The 23,003-nt window shown below is 39.2% G+C and overlaps 1 protein-coding gene across 9 annotated transcripts in view; it reads right to left on the reverse strand.

Moving 5' to 3' along the window:
* ZMYND11 (zinc finger MYND-type containing 11) overlaps positions 1-23,003 on the reverse strand; it is a 74,122-nt gene that overhangs the window by 46,136 nt on the left and 4,983 nt on the right. For 7 of the 9 annotated variants that reach the window (XM_018057355.1, XM_018057356.1, XM_018057354.1 and 4 more), the window contains exon 2: positions 13,305-13,439. The exons of 1 other annotated variant lie outside the window; for it this stretch is intronic. In XM_018057355.1, the coding sequence (XP_017912844.1) occupies positions 13,305-13,420 (116 nt within the window). In that variant the 5' untranslated portion in view covers positions 13,421-13,439. Of the gene's footprint in view, positions 1-2,912; positions 2,945-13,304; positions 13,440-23,003 lie in introns of those variants that run through there. One more of the 9 variants, XM_018057360.1, reaches the window with a different exon arrangement.

A 23,003-nucleotide genomic window follows, 5' to 3' on the forward strand; every position in this document is an offset into this window, starting at 1 on the left:
CGTTATGTGTCGCTTTTCCTTTGTTGCTTTTACTATTTTATCTCTGCCTTTAATTTCTGTCAGCTTGATTTCCATGTGTCTCAGTGTGTTCCCCCTTGGCTTTGTTCTTTCTGGGACTCTGCTTCCTGGACTTGGTTGATTACTTCCTTCCCATGTTAGGGAAGTTTTCCGCTATTATCTCTTCAAATATTTTCTCAGGTCCTTTCTCTCTCTTCTCCTTCTGGGACCCCTATAATGCAAATGTTCCTGTGTTTAATGCTGTCCCAGAGGTCTCTTAGACTGTCTTCATCTCTTTTCATTCTTTTTTCTATATTCTGTCCTGCAGCAGTGATTCCCACCATTCTGGCCTCAGGTCATTTATCCCTTCTTCTACCTCAGTTATCCTCTTATGAATTCATTCCAGTATATTATTCATCTGCTTGTTTGTTCTTTAGTTCTTATAGGTCTTTGGTAAACACTTCTTGCATCTTCTCAACCTCTGCCTCCATTCTTTTCCAGAGATCCTGGATCATCTTCACTATCATTATTCTGAATTCTTTTTCTGGAAGGTTGCCTATCTCCATCTCATTTAGTTGTTTTTCTGGGGTTTTATTTTGTCCCTTCATCTGGGACCTAACTGTCTGCTCTTTCACGATGATTAACTTTCTGTAATTTGGTTTTTAGTTGCTGTGGGATTGTGGTTCTTGCTTCTTCTGTCTGTCCACTGATGGAGGAGGCTAAGAGGCTTGTGTAAGTTTCCTGATGGGAAAAAATGGGTGATGGGAAAAAATCCCTGGTGACGGGAAAAAATGGGTCTTGCTCTGGTGGGCTATAAAGAAAGCTGAATGCTGAAGAATTGATGCTTTTGAACTATGGTGTTGGAGAAGACTCTTGAGATTCCCTTGGACTGCAAGGAGATCAAACCAGTCAATCCTAAGGGAAATCAGCCCTGAATATTCATTGGAAGGACTGATGCTGAAACTCCAATACTTTGGCCACCTGATGGGAAGAACTAACTCTTTGGAAAAGACCATGATGCTGGAAAAGATTGAAGGTGGGAGGAGAAGGGGACGACAGAGGATGAGATGGTTGGATGGCATCACCAACTCAATGGACATGAGTTTGAGATTGACAGGGAAGCCTGGTGTGCTGCAGTCCACGGGGTCACAAAGCGTCGGATACAACTGAGTGATTGAACTGAACTGGTAGGCAGGGCCTTGCTCATAAAGCTTTAATCCAATTATCTGCTGATAGGTGGTGCTGCACTCCCTTCTGGGTAGTTTTTTGGTCTGAGGCAACCCAGCCCTACAGGCTGCATGGTCAAGTTAGGAATGTTTATACCAAAGGGGACCTTCCTAGACAGCTGCTGCCAGTTCCCCAGTCCTGCAGTCAGCCCCTGCAGACCCACACCTCCACAGGAGACCCTCCAACACTACCAGTTTTGGTTCAGTTTCCGTAGATTCACTGCTCCTTTCCTCATGAGTCTTGGTGCACATAGGTCTTTTTTTTGCCCTCCAAGTCTGGAGTCTCTGTTACCCCCAGTCCTGTGGAAGTCTTGTAATCACATCCTGCTGGGCTTCAAGGTCAGATTGGGATTCCCAGTCCCTTTGTCAGGTGCCCAGGCTGGGAAGCATCCAGGTTCCAGTGTCCTCCTGTTGACGGTTGTTCAACAGCTAGTTGTGATTTTGGTGCTCTCGCAGGAGGAGATGAGTGCACGTCCTTCTACTCTACCACCTTGAACCAGAAGTCTAATCCGGGAGAGCACAGAACATAACAGATCCTCCAGAGCCCAGGAATACAGGCTGATCTAAGCGGGAAGCAGTGGGAGGTGATGCAGATGAGGAAGGTCAGGTACTGATACCCTGCACAAGGACTGGGAAAGCATGGGCAACAGAAGACTTTCAATTGTGGAACATCTGATAAGATGGTGTTTTTGAAAAACATCTCTGACACCAGCGATGGAAAGAAGAAACAGACCAGCAAGACCAGGAGGAGGCCAGAAACCCAATTAGGAACCAGCTGCCACTGCACAGGCAGGAAATTATACAGGTTAAAAACCAGGCCAGGTAAAGAAGACAGACATTTTACAGGACCATTCAATCTACCCAGTCTAGGGTACTCCAAACACATTTCTCATCCCCTCTAGCCACAGGACAAAAATCTCAGTGCTGGCATTAGAGGTCTTCCTAGTTTGGCTTTTTGGACTTTTCATTCCCTAAGACTCTACAGTCCCTCTGTTTCGACTCCCCTCTCTGCCTCACCAAGTCCCACTCAACTTGCAAGGCTCAATTAATCCCATATCTTCCTAAGGCCTTCTAGATTCTCTCTCAGTGACCCAGCACTACCTCCTCCCCCTTCAATTAAGGCCTGTCATTGTTGTTCAGTCCCTAAGTTGTGTCCAACTCTTTTTTGACCCCATGGACTACAACAGGCCAGGCTCCCCTGCCCTTAACTATCTCCTGGAGTTTGCTCAGAATTCATGTCCATTGAGTCAATGATGCTATCTAACCATCTCATCCTCTGCCGTCCCCTTCTCCTTTTGCCTTCAATCTCTCCCAGGAAAGGCCTGTCATACTATTAATTAAACATTCCACTCACATGGGACAGAGGTGCATTCTGTCTTGGATACCTTTTCCATTATTTGGTACTACTCTTTTATTATTTTTTAATTAGAGGCTAATTACTTTATAGTATTGAGGTGGTTTTGCCATACATTTACATGAATCAGCCACAAGTATACATGTGTCCCCCCATCCCAACCCCCACCACCTCCCTCCCCATATTCTTTTACTCTTTAATGGTACTTTTCTGTGCCTGGCCTGTATGATTCCATCATAGAACCACAGAGAAACACAAAACATATGAAAGCAAGTGGACAGCAATCCCAGCCAAAGTGCACGCCCCAAGAATGTGGCACGCTGGACAAGACTCACCGTGGGACTGTGGCCATGGCTCTTCAGAACCAGCAACTCTTCTGTAAGGCTGTTATATAAAGTAACAACGGTAACAGTGGTAAACTGTACCTGTCAACCTGCTACCACAAGACGGTATGTAAGAAAGAGTAAATCAACACAGATTGAAATGAGAATGCAGTTACAAGACTGAAGAATTCTTGGGAGTACATATACAACATAACATTAACTGTTAAGTTTTTTAAAATTAACTTTATCATAACTTCAGCAATGGCCACTTTCCTATCCTACAATAAGTCTACTGAGGGAATAGAAATTGACAGGGATAAGACAAATAGTTTCTAGAAATCATGGGTTTCATAAAACTGAACTATAGTAAATAATAAATAATGGGTACCTAGCTGCAACTTCAAAGGCAATCTACACATGAAGAAGACTTACAGTCTGGATTTATGTCTGTCTGTAGTGACAAGAAGAACTCCAGGAGAACTCAAATTTCAATGCCAAACATGTCACAAGAGGTCAGAGGTCACATTTTCTAATTGGGGTTTGACCCTAAAGTAAGCAATACACGTAATTAATTGACGCCCTAACCTGAAACATTAACTTGAATGGGACTAAGTCAACCAATCCAATGTCAGTCTAATAATCATGTTAGTCACAAATGTGGTCACCTCTAGAAACACAAAATCAAAGTTGCTCAAGACAGAAAGGAAACGAAATTTCAACTGCTTTTTCCAAGACAACAAAAACTAACTTGATTTCTCCCAATGATACCAATAATGTTAGACAATAATACTGGCAGAGACTATAATAAAACCCATACTTCTTTCAAAAATATGTCTTTATAACTATTACTTAGAATACTTATGAAAGTCTAACGTTGTATTATAATCATCCAAATTAGATATGAATAATTTGGATTAAAGAGGAAAAAATGACATGTAACTTATTTTTATTGGATATTAAAATATAGGAGACATTTAAAAAAATAACAAGGCAATGATTATGAATCATATTGGAAATCTTAGAGATTCAAAGTTTAAATTTCATTTCTGTTACTGGTTTTGGTGTCATATGCTTCTTTATCTCTTTGCTTATTTATTTAAAAACTGTAAAACAAGGGCTAAAAACATCATGAGTAGTACAAACACAAAAATATTTTATAAACAATTGTTTTATATAAGTACTGCAATCAAATATTTCACAGCTTTAATTTCACGACACCTAGCCAAATTTCATAAAACTGATGAATTCATATGTACTACTTATAATTTAGCATTATAGCTACTCTTGCCTATGCTTATGTTCATCTAAACTGACTCATGTAATTCTTTTTTAAGATAAACAACTCATTTGTCTTCATCTTATGATTAAACATCACAAAACATCTTTCACCTTCTAAAAACATAAAGTGTTTTTGTGGAGAGGCCAAAATTTATTTGTGCTTATTTACTTTTCAAGTAAGAACACGTATGGAAGTTTATACCATTATTAAATCATATTTATAAACATGAGCTTTTAAATCAGAGGCACAAGTTAACTATTAAACAATCAAACTTCACCCTATACATGTATTTTGATTTCAGATTTGATTCATTCTGTAAAACTACTTTCCATCCCCAGGACTCCCTTGTGGTTCAGTGGTAAAGAATCTACCTGCTAATGGAAGAGACACAGGTTCAATTCCTCATCCAGAAAGATCCCACATGCCATCAAGCAACTAAGCCTGCATGCCACAACTACTGAGCCTGCGCTATAGAGCCCAGGAACCACAGGTACTGAAGCCTGTAAGCTCTAGAGTCCATGTTTTACAACAAGAGAAGATACTGCAGCAAGAAGGCCAGGTACCACAGAGAGTAGCCTCTGCTCTCCACAACTACTGAAAAGCCCTCAAAGGAGCAAAGATCCAGTGCAACCAAAATTTTTTTTTAAATTAAAACAAAGAAACACAAAACTTCCATCCCCAAATAACAGAAATTTTCAAAGAAGTTTCTCTTAGTGATATTTTTTAAATACTTGAAATATTCAATAAAGTGAAAAGTGAAAGTAAAAGTCACTCAGTTGTGCCTGGCTTTTTGCGACCCCATGGTCTATACAGTGCATGGAATTCTTCAGGCCAGATTACTGGAGTGGGTAGCCCTTCCTTTCTCCAGGGGATCTTCCCAGCCCAGGGATTGAACCCAGGTCTTGCAGGTAGATTCTTTACCAGCTGAGCCACAAGGGAGGCCCAAGAATAGTGGCGTGGGTAGCCTATCCCTTCTCCAGCGAATCTTTCCAACCCAGGAATCAAACCAGGGTCTCCTGTATTGCAGGCAGATTCTTTACCAACTGAGCTATCAGGGAAGCACATAAATTTCAACAGTGGCTCTGTAATTTAGAGTACCTTTTCTACTTATCTGAATAGAAAACTAGCAATTAGAAAAAAAGAAAGTAAAAGGTAGTATTAAAAAGACTCAGGACGCTTTCCAAGGGAGGTGTACCGACCACTAACAAAAGGCTACTGCCATGAACCCTGAAGTTAGACATCATCAGATGACAAGAAGAAACATCTGCAACATAAAAAAATCCTACTTTGTTATAGAAGTTGTTATTAGTCCCTATTTGTTCAATTAACTTTGAGGATCTGAAACTTCTACTCACAAAATTTCTTTTCAAATTTCAACACGAATGTAATATTTTAATGATATTTTGAAGATGATACTGCTGTAGATTCTGTACATTCTAGTGTCATATACAAAAATGAAAACTGCTTCTTGAATCTGCCTCTGCTAGAAGGAATTTTTATTGCTTTCAGCTCTGCTTTAGGACTTCAGAAAATACCCAGTGCCTTTAGCAATTATTTTTCTTTTTAGAAAAATGACTCGATGCTGTGAGCTGGGAAGATGGCAAGAAGTAACATGGTTTTAATGTCTCCCAACCTCCTCAACAAAGTCACAAGAAGCATTAGCAAAAAACAAGTTGACACCCAACCTTTGGAAAATATAAACAAGTGACGAGAATTCTCATGAATCCCAAAGTCCAGTAGCTCTGGACAAGCCTCCAAAAGCTGCAACTGCAGTTGGTACTGACACATACCAACTCTGACCAACTGACACCTCCCTCTGTGCAGGAGGAGGCAGAGGGACATGACACAGCACTGAGAACAGGAGGATAAAGCAGCTAACAAGCAGTCACTGGAGAGCAAAGTGGGCCAAATCGAGAACAGCAGTTCACATTGGACAGGGTTTACACACCTCCATTTGCAGGTAACTGATGGTAATTCACGAGCTCATGGTAAAGTTCTTATGGGGCTAGCGCAGAGAAACCTGTGAACACTCACAATTAATCAGCCAAAGCTCCCTTTTGGTACAGAACTCTACAGTGTAGAGAAACTGCTAGCAATAAAAGTATCAAACCCTACTGAAGTCTGGTCATACAAGATCTCCAACCTAAGGACAATGGGCACAAAAGAAATTGTGGTTCTGGCAAAAGGTACAGAAGCAGGAGATCATGGTAAATGTGAAGCATTATTTTTAGCACTTGATAAAAATGACAGAAGATGCTTTAGAGCCATACCTCCAAAAACTGTTTGCAACCACCTTCCCTTGACACAAGTTCAGGAAAAGTGATTTCACATGACAGGACTATGGCTAAAGGAGCAGAACATCCCTAAAGTGGAAGCATGCCCAAGACACGTGCCCACAACACAGATGAGACTATAACTACTATTTAAGCACATGAAAAGACATTAAGAAAAGTAATAAGATACAGGAAAGATATGTCAGAATTAGAAAACTCAGAAATGATGTAAACATGAGAAGTAAATGAAAAAATTCACTTCAGAAGAAGTCCAAACTAGAAGGCACACGAGTCAGTATGTAGCAAAAAATGTAATAAGAGTAAGTCATAAAGAAAGAAAATATGAAAAAAAAAAAACAACTATATAGCAGCTTTATTCACAACTGCCCAAGCTGAAAATTACAAATATAGAAGACAGGAAAAGAAACCAACAGAGTATAAGGAAAAGCCCCCCAAAACAACAAGTAAATAAGATACTAAAAGTCCACCAATGATATATATACACAATTGACCCTTGAACCTATAGGGGTCAGAGCCCGCCACAGCCAGTTCAGTCAAAGATCTGCGTCCCTGTTTACAGTCAGCCCTCTGTGTGCAGCTCCACACCTGGAGTCAGGCAACCCTGAAGCATGCAGCCCTATGGCACATGGGAGAAGCGAACCTATACAGTCCAATCCAGGCTGTTCAAGGGTCAGTTGTACAATTTTTGAATTAAAATTTGCAATATTCAAAATACATTTTTAAAGGGACACTGTATACCCAACAAAACAACCCAGAATGACCAACACCGACACAGTCAAATTAATAGACTTCAAAGATAAAAATTCTTTGTGAATCTATGCAAAAGGACAGTCACAGCAGAAAGAAAATCAAGTTGTCATCTGATTTGCTGACAACGATGCCTTAAGCCATATATAAGAACTTCAAAGAAAGAAGAAAAAAGCTAAAGATTTTATATCCAGCCAGATTCACTTTCAAGTAAAAAGGCTGCAGACCAACTGTTATTAACATGCAAGAACTCAAAACTCTGACCCTAGGAATTCTTGATTATGAATCTACTAGATGGTGCTGCCACCATGAAAAACAGTAACAAGCTTCCTAAAAAAATTAAAAACAAATTACCATGTGATCCAGCAATCCCACTCCTGAGTACTTATCAGAAGAAAATGAAATCACTATCTTAAGATTTCTGTACCCTCGTGTTCTCAGCAGTGTTATTTACAACAACCAAGACACGGGAACAACCTAAGGGTCCATCAAGAGACAAATGGATCAATAAAACATGGTATACACGTACAATGGAATATTATTCAGTCATAAAAAGAAGGCAATTCCATCATTTTGTAACAACATGGATCAATGCCAATTGTATCTCAATAAAACTGCAGAGTGGGGAAGTGAAAAATTTCTCTTTAAAGACTACTAGAGAATGAACTTCAGATATCAGTGGTAAGCATGAAACAAACACTTGGAGAAGTAAGACTAAATGCCAGCTCTAAGTACCAAGTATGATATGTAATTGGTACATTCTATGACAGTTTAGAAGCAGTACAATTGTTCAGAGAGGGTAAAACAGCTTGTCTGGTTTCCATGAGATGTGCTGACAGTTCCAGCACCAGTGACGGTATTCTCAAACAGCTTGGGACATAGTTGGATGGAACGACTGAGTTAATTATATGACATCTAAAATGCACCACCCACAGTGTCCTTAAGAATCATGACTTTTACTGTGTTAGAAAGAAGGGAAAGATTTTGGATAGTTCAGTAAAAACCAGTAGCCATAAATTCAAGGGGAAAATATCAGTATGAATTCATTACAACTATATGTATTTCCTAACTGGTCCACTTAAAGGCCTAGATAGAGAGACCAACCTGGTAGCAACAAGCACACTGAGGGCCAGAAAATGCTCTTGAGACACAATTTCTAACTGCAAGAAACCAGCGTCCCCTGGAGAAATCAGTGGATCCAGGCTTGGGGCAAGGTGTATCCTACATGAGCCCGAAAAAAACCTGTCGTATCAGAAAGCAGAGAGGAACTTCACAAGACAACATGAAGAGGCTCCAACTGGTCAAAGAAGGGAAGTTAAACATCAATAGGGATTATAACAGAAACGGGCTGAAATACACCAGGAAGAACTACTTGGTTGCCACTGGAGGATGTTATTTTGAAAACCACTAGTTAAAAGAATCAGTTGTTCTTCCCTTTCGATGTGAGCCATACCACATGGTAACCACACCCTACATAGTAGGAAGCTTATGTTCTTACTGAAGTGTTTCAGTTGAAAAAGAAAGATAAACTATTTGATAGATTATCACTATTTCACAATCCTTAATGAATTACTGAATCTACCCACTGTACAACAGGCTTAGTACTAACCTTGCCAAATGAAATACATTACCACCTATGAAGAAGTCTCACGCTGCTAGGATTCACTACTCAGCTGAGTTCAGTCACTCAGTCGTATCCGACTCTTTGCAACCCCATGGACTGCAGCACGCCAGGCTTCCCTGTCTGTTACCAACTCCCAGGGCTTGCTCAAACTCATGTCCATCAAGTCAGTGATGCCATCCAACCACCTCATGCTCTGTCATCCCTTTCTCCTGCTTTCAATCTTTCCCAGCATCAGAGTCTTTTCCAATGAATCAGTTCTTCGCATCAAGTGGCCAAGGTATTGGAGCTTCAGCATCAGTCCTTCCGGTGAATATTCACGGCTATTTCCTTTAGGATTGACTGGTTGGATCTCCTTGCAGTCCAAGGGACTCTCAAGAGTCTTCTCCAACACCACAGTTTGAAAGAATCAATTCTTCGCTGCTCAGCTTTCTTTATGGTCCAACTCTCATATCCATACATGACTACTAGAAAAACCACAGCTTTGACTAGAGGGACCTTTGTTGGCAAAGTGATGTCTCTGATTTTTAATATGCTATCTAGGTTGGTCATAGCTTTTCTTCCAAAGAACAAGCGTCTTTTCATTTCATGGCTGCAGTCACCATCTGCAGTGATTCTGAAGCCCCCCAAAATAAAGTCTCTCACTATTTCCACTGTTTCCTTATCTATTTGCCATGAAGTGATGCGACCAGATGCCATGATCTTAGTCTTCTGAATGTTGAGTTTTAAGCCAGCTTTTTCACTCTCCTCTTTCACTTGCTTCAAGAGGCTCATCAAGAAAGTGAAGTTCTTCTTCACTTTCTGCCTTAAGGGTGGTGTCATCCGCATATTTGAGGTTATTGATATTTCTCCCAGCAATCTTGATCCCAGCTTGTGCATCACCCAGCCCAGCATTTCACATGATGTGCTCTGCATATAAGTTAAATAAGCAGAGTGACAATATACAGCCTTGACGTACTCCTTTCCCGATTTGGAACTAGTCTGTTGTTCCATGTCAGGTTCTGACTATTGCTTCTTGACCTGCATACAGATTTCTCAGGAGGCAGGTCAGGTGGTCTGGTATTCCTATCTCTTGAAGAATTTTCTAGTTTGTTGTGATTCACACAGTCAAATGCTTTGGCGTGGTCAATAAAGCAGAAGTAGATGTTTTTCTGGAACTCTCTTGCTTTTTCGATGATCCAATGGATTGCTGGCAATTTGATCTCTGGTTCCTCTGGCTTTTATGAATCCAGCTTGAACATCTGGAATTTCACAGTTCACGTGCTGTCTCAGAGAAGTTTGAGCATTACTTTGTTAGCGTGTGAGGTGAGTACAATTGTGCGGTAGTTTGAATATTCTTTGGCATTGCCTTTCTTTGGGACTGGAATGAAAACTGACTTTTTCCAGTCCTGTGGCCACCGCTGAGTTTTCCAAATTTGCTGGCATAATAAGTGCCAGCACTTTCACAGCATCGTCTTTTAGGATTTGAAATAGCTCAACTGGCATTTCATCACTTCCACTACCGCTGTTCGTAGTGATGCTTCCTAAGGCCCACTTGACTTTGCATTCCAGGATGTCTGGCTCTAGATGAGTGATCACATCATCTTGGTTATCTGAGTCATGAAGATCTTTTTTGTATAGTTCTTCTGTGTATTCTTGCCACCTCTTTTCAATATCTTCTGCTTTTGTTAGGTTCATACCATTTCTGTCCTTTATTGTGCCCATCTTTACATGAAATGTTCCCTTGGTATCTCCAATTTTCTTGAAAAGATCTCTAGTAGCCTCCATGAGATGCAAAGGATAAGGCACACCACAGGGATGCAATGGCAAAGGCAGACTATAAGAAGCCACAGAGTAAATGAACCAAGTCCTTATATAAATAAATTGCAAAGAAAAAACAAAAACAAAAAAAGATGAATGAGAGGGACTTCCTGGCAGCCCCAGTAAGACTCTGGGCTTCCTCTGCAGCAGTGGCAGCTTCTATCCTTGGTTGGGGAACTAAAAACCCACATTCCATATGCCATGTGAAGTGACCAAAAAATAAACAAAATCGCTATTATTTTTTAAAAAATGAATGAGAAACATAAATTTAAAATATCTTTAAAAAGACATTTCAAATAAAAAAAAAAAAGCAGAACTGAAATATTATACAGCGAGAGGTAAACTACATTAATGTTTAGGATTGCCAGACTTCAAAGCATAAAGAGTCATGACCCCAAAGCCCAAAACTTTTAATATGTGACTGAAACTGTGCAACTTTTATCTTAGGGAGTCGCTCACCAGTCAAATACAGGATGAAACTTAATGACTACATATACATTCTTCATAGTAACTCCACTAAAGCCTTCAGTAGCTTAAGATATTTGATAAAGATGGAAAGACGCTTCTGTGCTCAGACTTAGTTGTAACTGAGTACCTTGACTTAACATTAAAGTTTGAGAAGTATTTACCTACTTAGAAAACAGAATAAGATGATTAGGTTCTAAAGCAAAAGATCTGACTTCCTGTCACGGTCCAATGCCTCTTCCTACCTTACCTTGGCAAGGGTTACAAGCAAGGAAATTAACACTGCTGAGAAGCCACACCACTGGGCTAGGCAGTTATCTAGACAGCTCCTTTCTGGTGCTGACAGTCTCGCAGGGAAATAATTACATGTGACTAGTGTTATGAAAGTACTAGATGCTATGAATGCATCCCGTGCTAAAAAGAGACACGGCATACTTATACGAGGCAGAAGGAACACCAGAAACCTCTCAAACACACATCCTCTGATTTTCTTTAGATAAGACTGATACAACAATGACTAACTGACAGATAAATGGATTTATTCTTAGCTATCTTAAGACCTATAGACGAACCTTTGGACATGAAGGAAAATAAACCTTGGCACCCTTAGGGCTGTACTGATAAGGAAAGGAGAAGAGAGAATGTTTATACCCAGTCCATTGTGCATACCGAGAAGAAGGGTGCAATGCTGTCAATAGCCTCTGCGAGTCTCACAATGTAACACGTATACAATAAGTACACACAAGCTGGTCATTCAAAGAGTACTCTGACACACGTCAGCAACCTTGTCAGACAAACTCTGAACACCTCACCTGGAGATTCCCACAGGTTCCTAGAGAATGTCCCTAGAGCTTTAGAGAAAGATGCCATGGATTAATAAGAAGTAACAGCCTGTAAGTTGAAATAGTTCAGTCAAGATTAAATGAATTTTAAAAATTAAATCCAAAGAACAGTATCTTATTTCCACCATTCATCTGTAAATTTTGATATAAACAAACAATGTTAGCTTTTTTCAAAATCCCAACCATAGGAAAATACCTTTATATTTCTGTACTTAGAGGTTTTTAAAAATATTTTATTCCAATATCACCAATATTAAAGGTAACTTAATTATTATATACTATTATTTTATCCTTATTTTCCACACAGCTGTTACCTATTTCTTCCCCTTCGAGTCACCTATAGGAGCAAGTTGTACATGGGCAACTTTAAAACATCCAAAGAACATGATACAGAGTTAAAGCAACATGCAACACCATCTTTCTTTCTCCTGGCCTTTCCCTCTTAAGTCACCTTTATAAACCTCTTCACTAGAATATGACTAAGTGACAAAAATATAAACATATATTACTTAACTTTGTTGCCTATTAACAAGGACAAAAATAAGCACTTATTTAAATGAGCTTTTGTAAATTATCTGTTTTCCATTTTCATAGTTAGCGTTTAAAGGATGTGTCAGAGAATAAGTATAAAGAAATTCTATCTAAATTATTCTAAAAATTTCAAACATTTTTAAAAGATTAATTTAATTGTATTCCTTTAAAAATACAAAGCAAAACAAAATCAATTTCTATTTGCAGATTCCCTTATAATTAGTACATAACATGTAAACAGCATTCATACAGGAGTCGGATTTTTTGCTACTCTGAATCTTGGACCATCAAGATAAATAGCAATGGAAAATAAAGAACTTCCTTCCTTCAGCTGAAGATATACTATCTGCAACTTAAAAATATAGAATGAAATTGTTGAAAATTCTGGTTAGTGTACTACAAACTGATAAGTACTGTACCTACACCACATTATATGGTAGCATATATTATTCACACATTAAAATAAACAATGACCAGTAGACTTTTAGATGGTTTACATAAAAGAAAGTAATTAACCAAATGCCTTTTGATAAAAGACTTAAATAAAGACTGGCTTTCAAGAGTTAAAAAAATTGTGGTAACTAAAAATGTATTAGTGTACCACTGCAAGTAGTACACATTGGTATTCTATATACCCTCTAAACACAAGGTGCTTCTGCATGTTTCAGTATTTCCCTAACAACTTTACAATCCTACAAGGCAAAAAGTGACTAGTACTTTGTAATACATGTTGACTAACATAATAAATAAGCAAATGATTCTTGGACCTTTTCTCCCAAAATTCCATGTAAAATTTGAGAGATCTGTCTGTATAAAATGACTTACTTTGTAATACGGTCAATGTTGGCAATTTGCTTCTGATTCCGTATAATCTCAATGGCTGCCCAAAGATGCTGGATAGCTTTTGTGTCCGCCTGCCGTCTTTTTGTTAAGCGTGCCATGACCTGTTTACTCCTTTAGCTGTAGCAATATATGGAAACATAAGGGAAAAGCACAGATTACCAAATCAATTATCATTAATACAAGTGAGTTAACACTCAGCACCTCACTATATAGTATAGCCAACTTTTTATTTCCTACCATCCACATCACCAATTACTCCATAAAAATGTTCACTTCATTACTTCACAAAGAATGACACTAAAAGACCAACAGTCAAAAAGGTCTGCCCAAGAAGAAGGAGCAGTCATCTTATATCAAAATGCCAAAGAAATACACATATAAAATTTTTTATAAAGCAAAAATATTACTACATAAAATTTCATTTTTTGATATTACATTGTGTGTAATTTGACAGATCAATGCAAAATAGAAACTAAATGTCCAAATTATTAGGTACTTCATCATGAAAGAGGCTTCCGTGCTGGCTCAGATGGTAAAGACTCCACCTGCAATGCAGGAAACCCAGGTTTGATCCCTGGGTTGGGAAGATACCCTGAAGAAGGAAATGCCAATCTAGCCCAGTATTCTTGCCTGGAAAATTCCACGGACAGAGGAATCTGGTGGGCTACAGTCCATGGGGTCGCGAAGAGTGAGTATCTTTATTCAATATAGACATACTGATAGATAAAAACAACATTCCTTTAAAGAAAAATAAGACCACAAACAGAAAGTACAGAACAGTTGTTTCTGACTGAGGTGTCAAAGGGTGGCAGTTGGTATATCAGTGGATGACATGAAAGGACCCACCTTATCAGAAAGGTTCAGGTGCCGGCCATTCATTAAGTTATAAGGAATCAACATTGTTAATTTATTCAGCTTTCTATATTCTGAACAGACTGAGGCAAACGGCCACCGGCTACATCCTGGCAAGACTAGGGGGAAAAAACAGAGTTGCAGCCTCAATGTCTGCTGAGCGATGGTACAATATGAAGAGGCCACACGTCTCAACTCCCCACTGGGCACGGGCACAGACCTGCTGGGCAAGGAGACGCCTGAGCCCTAAGGCACACAGGGTACGATGCCGAGAGATGCTGAGGCCCAAAGGCGTAAGACAGACGAGCAAAAAGCTCTGGGGATGGCTGAACTCTCCCTGGCCTGATCCTTTACCCGGAAGGAGCACTCCTCCTCCGCGCTTCCCTGTGCTCCGGGGAGTCAGCAGAGCCTCACAAACCCCTTTCCCCGTCTCCACACTTCTTTTCACGACTAAGTCGGTTCTCCCTCCTTCTCCAAAAACCCAAAGAGAGCCAGCAGTTGCCAAAGCTTAACAGAGACTCACTTCTGGTGAATCTAGGACCAGCTAGGCTCCTGAAATAAGAGTTCTTTTCAGAATTACAAAATCAGTTCAGAATCAAAACAGTAACGACAACATTCAAGTTTTAAAGAAAACTTCAGGATAATTCGTTGATGCAGTATAGACTAAAATATGAAACTAGAAGATTTTTAAAATTATGATTTACAAATGTGTCTTTTTCTAAAAAGTTGTAACTTTAAAACATACAGAAGCTTCTCAGTTTAAGTGCACTAGTACATTTACGTCAAGTTTCCAAATCCAGTAACATTATGATGAGGAATTTACTGGTAAAAGTGACATCTAATGGTGAACCATAATAATACAACTTGTCAGATTATACAAATACCCACTGTGCTAAACACAATGAAGTATTTTTAAATGTATAAACTCTAGTCCTTGACAGAAAATAACATAAAACTAGCAGAGGAAATTTGACATATACATGGCACTACTAATTATAATATCATATATGACATAAATGGTCCAAAATATATGTGGTGAGAATCCAGAGAGACATTACTTCTAGATTAAGTAACACTACAAAATGGTAAATGTGGGAAAATATAAAATTTCTTAAGTCTTGAAAAGATAACTGATTGTTTAAACAAACATAAAAATAACTGTTAGGTATCATCAGATTTAAACATATGTAGAGGCACAATATGGATGACAAGAATAATACACATGCGGGGAGAGGTAGTAAGCAGGTATATCATTGTAAATTCTCACATTTTATGTTAAGTGGTACTTATTATATTAATTCAAGGGGAAGTATATTAAATCATGGATGCACAGTACAATCCCTGGATGCATATTACAATCCCTGAGTCAAACAAAGGAATACAAACAGGTACAGTTGACACGTAACTTAAAAGATGTTTTCAAAATACACACAGGTAAAGTTAAAAATACTTTACTCAGAAATACAGAAAATATATAATAACAACGTTAACAGTTACAAATACTAAAATAAATAGCAAATATAACTATTATATAACAGGAGAATATAGTAGAGACTGGTAGCAGAAATTCTAAAAGTGATGTCACTTAATTCCTAGAAATGATTAAATTCAAGATTAAAGAATTAACCAGTGCTACATTTCAGGAAAACAGATGTGAAGTTAAAACCAAGATTTCTGAGATCTAGCTATCCAAGCCACACAGACTTAGAACAGAAGAGAGAGCCCAGAAACAGACCTACCAGCTGTTAAGTGTCAGAGTTAGCTCATTTCTGACAAAGCAGCAAACGCGATGCAATGAAGCCGTCTGTTCACCAAGCGTTGCTGTACAACTGGACATCCACACATACAAAAATGAGCCTAAACACAAACCTATGCCTTTAACCAAAATTAACTCTCTATTCTGTTCCACTAATCTATGTAACTGACTGTTACTTCACCAATACCACACTGTTTTAAGTACTATACCTTTATAATAAATCTTGACGTTGGGTAGTATCAGGCCCTGATTTTGTTCCTCTCTTTCAATACTGAGTTGGCTGTTCTGAGTCTCTGAAATGCTGGAGAGTGTGTAAAGACAAAGGAACACTCCTACACTGCTGGTGGGAATGTAAATTGATGAAGCCACTATGGAAAACAGTAGGGAGGTTCCTCAGAAAACTTAAAAATACACTTACCATCAGCAATTGCACTCTTGGGCATTTATTTGGAGAAAACTCTAATTCAAAAAGATACACGCACCCCTATGTTCATAGAGTAGCACTATTTTACAGTAGCCAAGACACGAAAGCAACCTAAGTGTCCACCAACAGATGAATGGATAAAGATATGGTCCATATAATAATGGAAATTACTCAGCCATAAAAAAGGCATGAAATAATGCCATTTGCTGGAATGTGGACAGACCTAGAGAAGATCATACTAAATGAAATCAGACAAAGACAAATACATGATATCACTTACATGTGGAATCTAAAATATAACACAAAGGAACTTATTTACCAAACAGAAACAGACACATAGAGATCAAAATTATGGTTGCCAAGGTGGAGAGGAATGAGGGAGGCATGGATGGGAGTTCGGAATTAGCAGATGCAAACAATTATATACAGAATAGATAAACAACAAGGTCCTACTGTATAGCACAGGGAACTATATCCAATATCAGGTAATAAAATATAATGGAGAAAAAAAAGAAAAACAGAACTCCCATTATGATCCAGTAATTACACTTTTACTTATTTATCTGAAGAAAATGAAAACTCTACCTCAAAGAGATAGCTGTGCCACCATATTCACTGCAACTGAGTCACGATAGGGACTTCCCTGGTGGTCCGGTGGCAAAGATCCCTTGCTATGGTCAAGAGACTAGGTCCCACATGGTACAGCTGGGAGTCTGCATGCCACAGCTAAAGGATCCCAGGTGCCAAAACAAAGATCGAAGATTCTGCACACTGCAACTAAGACCTGGTACAGCCAAATATTTTTTTAAAAAACCAAACCTATATATTTAGAGAACAGACTAATGGTTCCCAAAGGCAGGGAAGGTGGGGAAAAAATGGGTAAATGTAGTCAAAACGTAAAAGTTTCCAGTTAAAGGTCACAGTGAGAAAGACTTGGTATATTTCAAGGGGAGAAAAGACAGTGGCTGGAACGTCATAAAGAGAGGTACTGTGTGAAAAGAGGCAAGAGAGGCAGAATCTAAGATCAAACCACGCAGGATCCGAAGTCCAGAATAAGTCCAGCGTGGATTTCCATGTAATTTCAACGGCAGTAACTTTTTAAATTTAGGCAAGTAGGAGTGATTTGCTTTAAGAAGGATACCCTTAGATCATGGATGTTACGATGCTGAGTAAAAGACCTTTCTGACCCTCCCCCCAAAAGTGGACAAACAAAACCAAACATCTTTGATGAACATATACTCCGCAAAAAGTGGAGACACACAATGAATACAGGAATTGTATGTTTCTGGCCAAACAAAGGAAGGTCAAATTTACATAGGGAAGTACAGTCAAAGCTAAGGTCTTTCCAGTAGTCATGTACAGAAGTGAGAGTTGAACCATAAAGAAGGCTGAGCGCTGAAGAATTGATGCTTTCAAATTGTGGTGCTGGAGAAGACTCTGGAGAGTCTCTTGGACTGCAAGGAGAGGAAACCAGTCTATCCTAATGAAGATCAACCCTATATATTCACTGGAAGGAATGATGCTGAAGCTAAAGTTCTAATTTAACTCTGGCCACCTAATGTGAAGAGCTTACCCACTGCAAAAGACCCTGATGCTGGGAAAGATTGAAGGCAAAAGGAGAAGGGTGTGGCAGAGGATGAGATGGTTGGATAGCATCACCAACTCAATGGACATGAACTTGGACAAATTCCAGGAGATAGTGAGGGACAGGGAGGGCTGGTATGCTGCAGTCCATGGGGTTGCAAAGAGTCAGGCACAACTTAGCAACTGAACAATAGTGACGAAAGCAAGCCGCTTGCCTAGAACTCCAGAAAAATTTGGGAATAGAAGGCAGCAGGTATAGGGATAATTACAGATGCTGAATAAAAGATGTTACTTAATAATGAGTAAGAAGCAAACAGACTTGTAATAGTATACTCATCTAACATTTTCCACTCTATTCTTCAAGGTCCAATTTTATAGGAATATTCTATTTAAAATGGGATTCTAACACCATAATTCCTCACTGTATCTGGTCATCTAAAACCGAGAAAATTATGTTTATTTAAGAAAATCTGACTTGAAATACTTTAAAATAATTCGAAAAACCTGAGAGGACTGATGTCAATGGGAAATGAACTGCAGACGAAGCTACGCCAACCAGCTGGAAGAGCAAATGACCAGTTCAGAACTTGCTGAAGACAACACCAACAGTCAGCACCAAGCCAAAGGAGGCTTCTCCACGTCACTCCTCCTCCTCTAAAAGCCCTGACTTCTGCAGATTGATGGAGTCTACACTAGAGAGGAAAGAGGAGAAACCCGTGGAAATTATCAGACACTCCACAGGTCCTCAGGAAGCCCTCTGGTAGACGTGCGAAAACACGAGAAGGCAGGTGTTGGTCACCGGTGACTGGAGTGGCAGTGAATCTCACTGCTCACAGGCTTCCTCCCTTGGATTTCCCTGGGCCTCGGTTCAGACAATGAAGCTGCTCCTGCTCTGCTCCGACCCTGTAAGTGGAAACGACACTCCCAATCCGGAGGAACATCAAGGACCACCTGACATGCAGACAAAAGCCAAGAATACTCAGGCTGCTAAGCAGCAGTGCCAGGAAAACCTCCTCAGGTGGTCTAAGTCTCACTTGTAGGCACAACTTCACCATGGCTGGCATAACTGCCCAGGGAAAGACATCTAGGTGCTTCTGATGCCTGTCAAGGTCACAAGCTTACTCCACAACCTGCAGAACACTAGGCTGCTGCTCAAACTACAGGAAATCTCAGAGACACTGAATTGGGTGGCAGCCTGGACATCAATGTCCCAGACACAATGCAGGACCATTAGGCAACACTAACCAACCCCACCTTTGCTATCCAGTCCCTCTGATCATCAGCAAAGCGACAATGCCAGAGTATTTGTGAGGAACCTGAAAAGACTACTAGTTTTCTTCTGGGACACATTAATTTTTCAGGTCATTTAGATTATCCTCTGTAGGAAACTTCAAGATTAAGATTCCTGAAAAATAATTTCTAAGACAGGCAGCTAAACATCACAGGGTACATCATTATCTAAAAGCCATTACAAAAGAACTTTCTAGAAGAAGGCATATAGACTTGGACTACTTAAAAAATGTGGAACTTAAAAAAGTTAAACAAACAAACAAAAAAACCCAATTGGAACTTTAAAATAGAGCCCAGAACCATCCCCAGAGATTCTGGCTTCATGTTCTTGTTAAGGAAAAAATAAAATTCAGGTGCTCAGTCATGCTTGAGAACCAGTGTACTATCAGGAGCTTCCCACGTGTTGCCCTAAATCCCAAAGAATTTATTTAAAAGATGCAAACACTACAGCAACTAAGGTTTACAACAGTATGTTTTTCATTAGGATTTATTTAAAATACGGAAATGAATCAAGACAAAGTCTAACTTTGTATTGGTAGCTGTTCAGCTTTTAACTCACTTGGAAATAACTGAGACTACAACTTTTTATTTCAATAATCATAAAATAAAATTTAACTTTCAAGTTACTCAAATGGAAGTTTCTGAACCAAAACAATCTAACACAAATACTGATCATAATTGGGAGCCTACTTAAATGTGCAGAATAAGAATGTATCTATTTCAAACTAAAAAACATAAGGTATTTTGACATTACACTAAGTGCAATATTTTTAAATTTTATTTATTTTTAATTGAAGGATAATTGCTTTACAGTATTGTGTTGGTTTCTGCCAAATATCAATATGAATCATCCACAGGTATACATATGTCCCCTCCCTCTTGAACCTTCCTCACAATCCTACCCTTCTAGGTTGTTACAGAGAGCCCTGTCCTGAGTTCCCTGAGTCAGTACAGGGAAGCCTGGCATGCTACAGTCCATGGGGTCGCAGAGTCCAACACAGCTGAGCGACTGAACTGAACTGGATCATATCGCAAACTCCCACTGGCTATCTATTTACATACTAATACACGTTTCCATGTTACTCTCTCCCTACATCCCACCCTCTCCTTCCTCCTTACCCCACACTGTGTCCATAAGTCTGTTCTTTACATCTGTGAGAGAACCCACACACCACAACTAGGGAGTACCCCTCTCCACAACTAGAGAAAAGCTCACACGCAGCAACAAAGGCCCAGTGCAGCCAAAAATAAATAATTAATTAATTTCTAAAAAGATAACATTGCTAATGGTAAATAAAATGCCCCAAAAGACTTTTACACCTATCAATAGCAAGCCCAAATAAATCAATCTCACTTGTTCCTACAAGTACTGGCCAACTGAAGTAGATATAGTCCATATTAATTCGAGAAGGGCTTCATGTCAAAACTCAATTGAAAATTAAGAACTTTATCTCTCTGACAGCATTTCTCAGATGCAGTTTTGAAACAGAAAAGCAATCAACGAGCAGATAAATCAAGAATCTACCAAAAACAAAAACAAAAAACTACAGTGTTCATAATAACTTTCAAGCTGAGATAGTTCAGCCTTCATTTAGCGTATTTCTCTTAAAAAAACTTCCTATAGCTATTAAATATAAGAAAATCTTCTGTAATATCCCCACTGATGAGCATCAGCACGATCTGAACCTAGGCATGCTACCAATCAGTTGATAAGTTCTCTCCTCACCACGTTTCATATTATTTTATTTTTTGACAGCAAACCCCTTCTAAATCCTGAAGCCTGCGTACTTGGAGTAACTTTCAAGAAGTGATCTATTTTAAAGGAAACAATAAACAAAAAGAAAAGACAACCTGTAGACTGAGAGAGACATCTGCAAATGACCTGACCGACAAGGGATTAGTCTGCAAAATTTACAAACAGCTCATGAGGCTTCCCTGGTTGCTCAAACAGTAAAGAATCTGCCTGCAATGCAGATCTGGGTTAGATTCCTGGGTTGGGAAGATCCCTTAGAGAAGAGAATGGCAATCCACTCCAGTATGCCTGCCTGGAGAATTCCATAGACAGAGGAGCCTTGTGGGCTACATACAGTCCATGGGGTCACCAAGAGTCAGACTGAGCAACTAACACAAACACATATGAGGCTTAACACCACCAAAACAAATAACCCAATCAAAAAATGAGCAGAAAACCTAAGTAGACATTTCCCCAAAGAAGACATACAGATGGCCAAGAGGCATATGAAAAGATGTTCAACAGTGCTGGTTATTGGGGAAATGCAAATCAAAACTACACTGAGATATTGCTTCACAGCCGTCAAAATGGATATCATCAAAAAATCCACAAACAATAAATGCTGGAAAGGGTGTGGAGAGAAGGGAATCCTCCTACACTGTTGGTAGGAATGTAAACTGGTATAGTGACTATGGAGAACAGTATGAAGGTTTTTTAAAAATTAAATATAGAGCTACCATATGACCCTGCAATCCCACTCCTGGTCATATATCTGGAGAAAAACTTAAGTCCAAAAGGATACATGTATCTCAATGTTCACTGCAGCACTGTTTATGACAGCCAAGACATGGAAGCAACCTAAAAGTTCATAGACAAAGGACTGGATAGAGGAAATGTGGTACATATATACAATGGAAAGGTACTCAGCCATTAAAATGAATGAAACAATGCTATTTGCATCAACATGGATGGACCTAGAGCTTGTCATACTGAGTGGAGTCAGACAGACAAGGAGAAATACCATATGACATACTTTTATGCAGAATCTAAAAAGCAATTATACAAATAACTTATTTATAAAACATATCCACAGACTTAGAGAAGAAACATGGCTGCCAGTGGGGAAGGATAGGAGGAAGAGATAGGGAGTTTGGGATTGACATGTACACACTGCTATATTTAAAAGGGATAACCAACAAGGTCCTACTGTATAGAACAGCAAACTGTCCACTGTGGCAGCCTGGATGGGAGGGGAGCCTGGGAGAGAATGGACACCTGTATATATACGGCTGAGTCCCTTTACTGTCCACCTGAACTATCACAACAGTGATAGTTGGCTATATTCCAATATAAAATAAAGAGTTAAAAATAAGAAATTAGCTATTTCAAGCCAAAGTGAACTTATCCAGCAACGGGAACAGTAGAAGATTCCTTGAGACAATGACTGCCCCATGTAACACAAGACAAAACCTTTAGCAAGAAAGTTAGTCCCTGGTGACTCAGATGGTAAAGAATCCACCTGCAATGCAGGAGACCTGGGTTCAATCCCTGGGTTGGGATGATCCTCTGGTGAAGGGAATGGCTACCCACTCCAGTATTCTCGCCTGGAGAATTCCACTGACAGAGGAGCCTGGTGGGCTACAGTCTATGGGGTCGCAAAGAATCGGACCCGACTGAGCGACCAAGCACAGCACTGCACAACGAGCTCTCAATACACTTCTAAATATTTGTATGTATCTTTCTTTTGTTTACACGATAAACGGATAGGAAAGATGTCGTCTTTCTTTAAATTTTAAGTTTACTTAGCATACAAGGAGGTCAAATTACAAAAAGATATTAAAGATTTTAAGTGGGTCTACCTTTCATTTAAATGCTTAGATAATGACACAAGAATAAAAAAATTACTAACCATAATAAAGTTGCCTTTAAAAATCATCAAGTAGCTAATGAAAGTCGCAAAGTTAAAATTAGAATGAATCTGAAATCAGTGTTAAGACCTCAAAAGTAATTTCAGCTCAAATACAACATACTTTAACTCACATA

Source organism: Capra hircus, chromosome 13 (assembly GCF_001704415.2).
Source record: "Capra hircus breed San Clemente chromosome 13, ASM170441v1, whole genome shotgun sequence".
In the NCBI taxonomy this organism is placed as follows: Eukaryota; Metazoa; Chordata; class Mammalia; order Artiodactyla; family Bovidae; genus Capra; species Capra hircus.